The sequence below is a fragment of the Sesamum indicum genome, linkage group LG1 (genome assembly GCF_026168435.1).
Source record: "Sesamum indicum cultivar Baizhima isolate 11 linkage group LG1, ASM2616843v1, whole genome shotgun sequence".
Taxonomy (NCBI): Eukaryota; Viridiplantae; Streptophyta; class Magnoliopsida; order Lamiales; family Pedaliaceae; genus Sesamum; species Sesamum indicum.
Genome location: NC_142657.1, coordinates 12,443,215 through 12,451,652, shown reverse-complemented (window position 1 = coordinate 12,451,652; position 8,438 = coordinate 12,443,215). Strand labels below are relative to the sequence as shown.

At 32.2% G+C, this 8,438-nt stretch overlaps 1 protein-coding gene across 1 annotated transcript; it reads right to left on the bottom strand.

Moving 5' to 3' along the window:
• Nucleotides 1–5,461: 5,461 nt before the first annotated feature.
• On the bottom strand, nt 5,462–8,226 carry LOC105158489 (putative inactive receptor kinase At4g23740). Its single transcript, XM_011075276.3, has 2 exons — nt 6,542–8,226; nt 5,462–6,287 (listed from the first exon to the last, which is right to left on the bottom strand). The coding sequence occupies exons 1-2, from the start codon at nt 7,794–7,796 to the stop codon at nt 5,647–5,649; spliced, it is 1,896 nt and encodes a 631-aa protein (XP_011073578.1). The 5' UTR covers nt 7,797–8,226; the 3' UTR covers nt 5,462–5,646.
• Nucleotides 8,227–8,438: the final 212 nt, after the last annotated feature.

The following is an 8,438-nucleotide window of genomic DNA, read 5'->3' as shown; positions in this document are numbered from 1 at the left end:
ACTAAATTATTCAATTTTTTAAATTTTACATTAACTAATGAGTTAGTTTTATTTTATTTTATTTTTCTTTCTTTTTTTTATGAAATGTATTAGTTTATATATTTGTTCTTATTAATAATATATTTTAGTCCCCTACGTGCATATATATAATAAATATTTTTTCATATTTTACAATATATTATAAAAAATAAAATATTATTATTCGTTTTTAAAACTATATAATCAATTTTCACTTTTCTCTATCTCTTCTCAACTTACACATCTATTTTTTATCGACTTTTTCAAGTTTTATAATTATTGAATTAAGATTAAAGAAAAAATGATTTTTTATTTTTAAATTATTATTCACACACACAAATTTATAATTAATTTGGAATCTTGAATTATAAATAGTGAGCATGGAAAGGGGGCAGCAGTATTAAAAGTTGTCTGTCAGCAGATTACTATAATTAGAAGCGTCACAGTTCTGATCCACTGTTTCAGGATTCAGCATATTATTTATTTACACGCGTGATGCCTTATTTACCTAAATAATAATATTTAATAAATAATATGGTAAATTACGACACGTCTTCATAAAATTTATCATAATTACAATTATTTTTTCATTATTTAAAAATTTACAAATTAATGGTAGTCTATCAAATACTTTAAGTAATAGCCTGTTACGAGGGGTATTTATTAGACGATCGTTAACTTTAGGAGGATAATTTGTAATTTTTTTAAATAATAAAGTGGTATTTATAATTATAATAAATTTTAAAAACCCATTCAGATTTACCCTTAAAAATATTGTATTAATTTTACTAAATTATTATGGGGTTTGACTTTAATTTGGTAGTTGGATTTAGGTTTGGGAAGGGTTTAATTGTGTCTTTTATTATTAATTTGTTTTGTATATAATAAATAGTCATTTTTGAATATGTAAATATAATATTAATAACAATTATTATATTACAAATTTAAAATTCACTATAAAGAAATATGATATTAATGATAAAATATAAGTGATAAATAAAGTTGTGAGTAAAAAGTATATTAAATGATAATAATTTTGATCTTGTCGTTATATAATTATTAGTGCGAAAAATAGTGTATAAAGTTATTACTATAGATTATTAGTGACGCGTCTATTTTAACAATTGAATAATAATAAAATATAATAACATAAATTATTTATTATTGTTCGGTCGTCATTATATATGTGTCTAATTATTTATAATAACAATTTTATGCACTATTTTTTATTACTAATTTTGACTAATAACAAACTAAGTCTGAAAAACAATACACTATTAAAATTATAAAATTCCATTATTGAGATATAAATTAAATTTACCGTCACTCAATATATAATCAGTGACGATATAAAAATTGTCACTCACTTTTTTATGACATCAAATTTCTCTCTCTTTTTTTTTTATCACGATAATTTTTGACGAATTTAATATTTTATTTAATAAATAACTAATTAAATTATTATAAATAAATAATTATTAAATTATTTATTAAGTTTTACAATGATATGTGTATAAATAATTATTATTATATAAAAGGAAAAAAGTTTTTGTTTCTCTCATCCTATCATAAGGACTGACTTATATATACGGTGTATTTTACATATATACAGTAGAAAATAGGGTAAAATTACATTCGCATCCGATGAGTTTAGGCCAAAATATATTATTATATCATATTTTTTTTTTATAAAATTATGATAATACCTTTGAGGGTGTAATATTTTTTAAGGGTATTTGTGTAAATTTTATCTCTAAAGATTAAGTATAATTGTAATTGCTATTATAATCTTAAAAGGTATAATCGTAATTTTACAACACATCAAATTAAAAGCTTATTAACACATCAATATATATCTCATTTACTGTACATAACTGCAACAGGAAATAAAAACTATTCAATAATTAACTGTCGAAACTCTCAAATTCTCATAAAAGAAAAATATATAAAAACTTAACATCATTTCATGTGACTGTCGCTTATGTATAATTTAATATTTTTTTTCGACGATGGTAAATTTCATTATGTAAAGGAAAAGTGCAGAGTGTACAAATTAAATGGCAATTTAAGTAGGCTATGATATCCACCATACTCTATACAAGGCGATAGTACTAATGCTATGAGATAGTTCAACACTAAATATACGGAGTCTAAACTCATCAAGAATAATTCGAGTAAGGGACATTGTATCGTAAACCAGCTGTTGATACCTCCGTCGATTCCGTTCTTGCTAAATGTGATACACAAGGGATGCCTAAAGATTATGATAGGCAACATTGATAACATGTTTCAATACATCAATGGTCCATTCTCTAGGAGTCCAAGAGAAGCAGACCTCACGCCGCAACAGTTGAAGACACTGTCTAGCATAAGGACAACAAAAAGAACAAATGCTGGTGAGTCTCAATGGTGCCACGGGAACATAATACACACTCACCATGGAGATACCGAAGTATAATTTTATTTTTTATTCTATTTTATATATACACGTTATAAGTCATGCTTTCAAATTCAGTTACATGCGTGGAATGTTGTTATACAACATAGCAGGTGTTGTTTAGATTTCGTTTGTATAATATTGTGAGTTTATTGCCTCATTTAATGTGAATTTATTAATAAAATCGATATATTTATTAATTTATTGATATTAATTGAATATTATCAAGGGAATCTCAAAATTCATCGAGTTTCTGTTTGAGTTTGGTTTGATTACTAACTGAGTTAAGGATGAACAAACTTCTCACGACTGCGACACAATTTGTGTGGCATTGCTTTTTATAGAGTTTCAAGATTTGGAAAAGTCTTAGTAGAGAAAGGGGGACTCGAGCTTAGAAATTTCAAACTCCTCGTTTACAATTAATGCGGTACGCGTACCTACATCAAAGTTTTGATTATATCAGCAAGATTCGAGCTCGAATAATTTAATATTTTAGAATGTACTTTATTTATTTATTTTAATCGAATCGAACTCGGATGTTGTGGTTTATATCGAATTAAAAATTATATTAAAGGTTAATTTATTATGTTAAATGAATTGAGTTTTAATAAATTTTTTATCAACGAATCTGGATCCAACATTAAATAGTTTGATTTACTTTTTTTTTTTTTTTTTATCTTATATATTAGGAAATAGACACTTTATGATAAGGTTTCACGTAGAGAAAAGTGGAGCCTAAAAGGCCGTGTGTACACAGAATTGAGAACAAAGTGAATTGGACCGCTTGATGGGCCTTTGGGGCCCATTGATCCATTTGAATATTCCTTCGAGAGCAGTGCACCCTCCTTCAGCTTCATGACTTCAACGGCCTCTCATCTGCCACGTGTCCATCGGGCCTGTCAACGTGGCTCCTATATGGGAGGGAGGCTTGGAACTGGAATTACCACTTATCCTCAATTTTCACTTGTCGAACCGTTTGATCTTGTTTTTATTTTTATTTTTTATTTTTATGTATTTTTAATGGGGTGAAAATGCTATTGATTTTTAGAATTAATTACATTGATTCCCTCTAAAATTATAAAATTATATTTTTTTAAAAATAAATTTAAAAACACTTACACCCCATCGAAAAGTTATTATTTTACAGTAGACCATCTTTTGTTAGAATTTGGATGAAAAATGCTGATGTTAGCAAAAAAATTGCATAAATTTTTATTTTACCCCTTATTTAATATTTTTATATAATAATTTTGTACTTATGATCGAAAAAATATAATTATAGTAATCTCACTCCACAGACACACACACACACATACACATATATATATATATTACATTTATCCCTTTATACGTACAAACTATACATAAAAATATTAAACAAGGAGCAACAAATTTATATATTTTTCTTTGTTTGCGTTTGCATTTTCTATCCAAAACCTATTGGAAAGAGGTAAAGTGAAAATCGAGAACTTTTAGAGGTGTAAGTGTAATATCAAAAAATATTTAGGGAAAAGCATAATTTAACATTTTTAGATGGGATTTAAGTGTAATTAACCTTAACATTTATGCGAGGAATGAAAAGTATATTTAAATTATATGTTTCCAAATACATGTTTATAGGTGAAATGAGAATTTGGTTTGATTTGATTTGTTATATAAGTATTTTTTTAATATTGTATTTTAAATTTATAGTATAATATTACTTTTATTTTTGAAAAGGCCAAGATGACATGATAACATATCTCGTAATATCCCCTCATATCTAAAGAAAAGAAATTATGAAATCTCAAGAGTATATGAGAAAGTGGGGGGGAATTATTTTAAAATGCAGAAAAAAAAAAAGAAAATTAAAAATTTGAGATGTTTTGAAACTTTTTGGAAAAGTAGGTGACACCGTGGTGTCACAATTTATATTTTTTAAAAAAAAATTATGTCACTGCGGTAACAATGTTTTAAAAAAAAAAATTAATCAACCACCACGGTTCGAAATCGTGGTGACAAAATTTTTATTAAAAAAAAAATTATTTTGTTCCACGACAAATCACTGCCAACTTCTCGTTAAAATTTCGACACCATCACGGTGAGTTGTGAACCATCAAATATACCGTTCGACTTTCCTTGATGAGACGAACATTTCCCCTCAAACAATTTCAAGTTTTATCCATCGTAAATAATGAATTTTTAACACGACCATCGCACCTTTCCACCATCGATTCGCCGCCACCGGAGCTACCCACGATCACGGACCACCACCACTGGACTCGCCTCGACCTAAGAGTTCTAACAAGATCAACCTAGTTCAATTTTATTAACTATTTGTTGGTGATATGAAAAATTGAAGATTTTTCCGCCGAAAATTCGCGCTGAATCTGTTTGCTGCCATTTCTTCACCGTCAAGATGAATCACTGATTGAGATTATAGCCTTTCGAATCCTGTAGTCCAGACGATTCCAACAAGACCAGTCTTGCTCAATTTTATCAAGTATTTGTTGAGAATTAAAAATTAGAGATTTTTCTACCGAAAATTCGCTGAAACTGTTTGCCAAATTCATTTTCTTTTTTTTTGTTTGTTCAATTAAAATACATATGTTTTAAAATAGTTATAATTTTATTAAATTCTTTTTAATTATTATAAATATTCATTTTTTTTGTAAGATAATAATAGTGAGCAATTTGTTGTTAGGAAAATTTTTTACCCAAAACAAGTACGATCGAACAAAACCAATCACAGAGCAAGTGTGATTCGTCACTTTATCTTAATTATAAAACAATCAAACTACAAGTATATTGCATTTGACATATATTGATTCAAGTTTGACCAGACCTGCCTCATATTCGAATTGATAGTTTTGTCACAACCATATCTTGCTCAAGGAATCTTGAACTTAAATTATTTTTGCCTCACAAATGAGGACATCAGATCAACATAAAATTGGTGGCATGGACAAGAACAGGAACATTCAGATGAAGACATCATCAGTAACTAGAGAAAAAACATATGGTAGATGTAAGAAACATACTCTCACACTAATCTCTTTGCTCAATGCTCCACGTACATATATGTTCAACTAAAATGTAGCTATTTGATCATCAATATACCAACCAACTCTTCCTTAAACATGGGATCACCAAGGTGGTGAACATATAATTCGGCAGCGATTTCAGCACTCGGATCGAGAGGAAAAGCTGCCTCACGCACCGGGTGATGGAGGCATTGGTGTCGAGTTTTCAGACTTAGCGTCTGAATATGCCGGATTCTTGGAAAGTGACGGTCGGACATTTTCGACCATTTTAACTACTTCCGACATCTTAGGTCTCTGGTCTGGCATTCTTACCACACACGACATACCTATTTGTAACATTTCTACCAGCTCTTCCTCTATATTGGGATACCTTAGCAGCTCAACGTCAAAGACTTCTGCGGTCCACTCTTCTCGGACTACCGAATGGACCCACCGGACCAAGTGGATGACCTCATCTCCGTTAGTCATGTGGATGGGGGACTTACCGGTGAGTAGTTCTAGTAGTATCACTCCAAAGCTATAGACATCGGATGGCTGCGTTGATTTTCTTGTGTCTGTCACCTCTGGAGCCCGATAGCCAGCAGCACGAGCGATTGGCAGAGCCAATGCACTCATTACTGCCGACAGGCCAGGATCTGATACACAACCGAATTGGTGAGGATTCAGAAACACGTTCGATGATTTGACGTTTCCGTGGACTAGCTTCCCATTGTTTTCTGCGTGGACACGAGCAATGCCTCTGGCAGCGCCAATGGCTATCTTGAGTCGGGTTTCCCAGTCTAGAGGAATCGTATTTTCTCCCTGTTTACCTGCAAATTCGGACAAAAGTTGCAAGAGTGAACATATTTAGTAGTCTGCATGCAAAGTACAGAACAGCAATTTTTCACAATTTATATGCTTATTCAACCAGACAACACAAGAACAGCATTTCATCATTTGACCATAATCTTTGCAGACATTAATAATCAGAATGTGTCTTCACAACATAGAGCCCTGGTGCTAGTGATATGGATTATAGAAGTTAATGAACAAGTTGAAAACTGAACAAAGGATCGTAATGTACCATGTAACATCAACGCCAAACTGCCCTGACTGTAATAATCATAAACCATGAGCTTCTCATCCTTTGAGTAATAGTAAGCCCTCAGCTCAGTCACATTCTCATGCTTGATCCTCCCAATTACATCCATTTGTTGCTTGAAATCTCTCTTCCCAGCGGTCACATCCTTCAACCTCTTCACCACCACCATCGTCCCATCTTCCAGGATCGCCTTATACGCCGTCCCAAACGTACCTTTCCCCAACACTTCAGCAGAAGCCCTCAACAAATCCTCCAAATCAAAAGCATAGTTACATCCCTCAAAGAAAACCAACTTATTACTCGCACCTTGGCTCCGTGAGATCACCTTCCCCGGTGACATATCCCCTTTCTCAAATTCCCCACCAAGCCCGTCGACCGTCTTTCTCCTAACTAAGCAAACAAGCAACATAAAACCAAAACCAAGAATCCCAAGAACAGAACCAGCTACTACAATTCCAAGCAATGCCCTTTCACTCAGTCCCCCTACATTCTTGGTTTTCAGATTTTGTTCATGAGGGGCCAAAACAAGAGGAGAGCTAGTCACAGTGTAATCCAATAAAGAGTCACTATTACCCACAAACACTGACTTTGGGAACCTCTGAAGTGATCTAGGCACACTACCAACAAGATTATTGCCTGACAGGTTAAGCAACTGCAAGTTTGGCAAATTCAAATCAGGAATCTCACCGGAGAGTGAGTTTTCAGCAAGATTCAAAGCAGTAAGCTGATTCAAACTAGAAAATGAACTAGGAATGTGGCCATTAAACCCATTGTTTGACAGGTTAACAACACTCAAGTTCCTCCAAACAGAGAAATCCAAAGGCAATGGACCAGAGAAATTGTTGTACTGAAGATAAAGTGAGGTTAAATTCTTGAGGTTACCAAAGTCCAGTGGGAAAGTCCCATTAATGCCATTGGATCTGAGGCTCAAGATCTGCAATGCTGATAGCCTGCTCAATGTGTTCTCTGGAATGGGTCCTTGGAATCCCACCCCTGGTAGCCTTACAGATACCACTCTACTCCCATCCTCACTGCAAGAAATCCCAGTCCAGTTTCTGCACACTGGAAGCTCCTCACTCCAGTTCAAAGACCTCAAATGAGGAAGCTTGTTCACAAAATCAAGCAATGCATTCTTGTCACTTTCAAGAAGAGTTTCAGCAACACTGCCTTCTACTTGAAACATCAAGAACATGATTCCCACCAAGGTATACAAACCAAGAGATTGCAACTTCTCCATTTCAAGAATGAAAATTGCTTCTCTGTGCTCCAAGATTTTAACTTGTATTCAAAATAAAGCATGCATCTTTTTGTTTTTGAATTGGCAGAAGAGGCTGAAACAAAAAGCTGGGAGACAAAATATATAGTGTGTGTGAAGGGGAAAAAGGAGAAAGAACTGACGTAGAGAAGCAAAGCCCAAGAATGGTGTCTGGAAAAAGTAGAGTGGGATTCTGGAAAAGGGCTTAGGGAGTTTCAATAAGAGTCAGAAGCAGAAGAAGAAAGCTCTTTTTGTTCTTTAGCTTTTGGGTTCAGTGCCAATAACAATTATTATACACCCAAGAATTCAAGAACTTGATGCTGCAAAACTCTTTAAAAATCCATTTATCCCCAAAACTCTGTTCTCATTAGTAATTTTCTTTATTTGTAAAACTTTATAGTTTTCCCTTAAGATTTCTTTATTTCATTTTTCATGCTGACAGTTTATATCATCTCATATGAAATAAAAAAAGAGATTTGATTAACATATGAAGCGTTAGGTATGGATTATACACCAGATAAAGTACAGATATTGGAGAGCAGCTAGTGGAGTTCAATATCCTCGCGGTATGGAAAAGTGTAATTTTACAAATATAGTTATATACACACATTGATATAACGTTAT

What these genes read in the sequence shown, in the direction of transcription:
- LOC105158489 (XM_011075276.3), bottom strand. Translation starts at nt 7,796, where the DNA reads ATGGAGAAGTTGCAATCTCTTGGTTTGTATACCTTGGTGGGAATCATG. An exon ending in TTTGGCGTTGATGTTACATG is followed by an intron (nt 6,288 to 6,541) that starts GTACATTACGAT and finishes CCGAATTTGCAG; the next exon opens with GTAAACAGGGAGAAAATACG.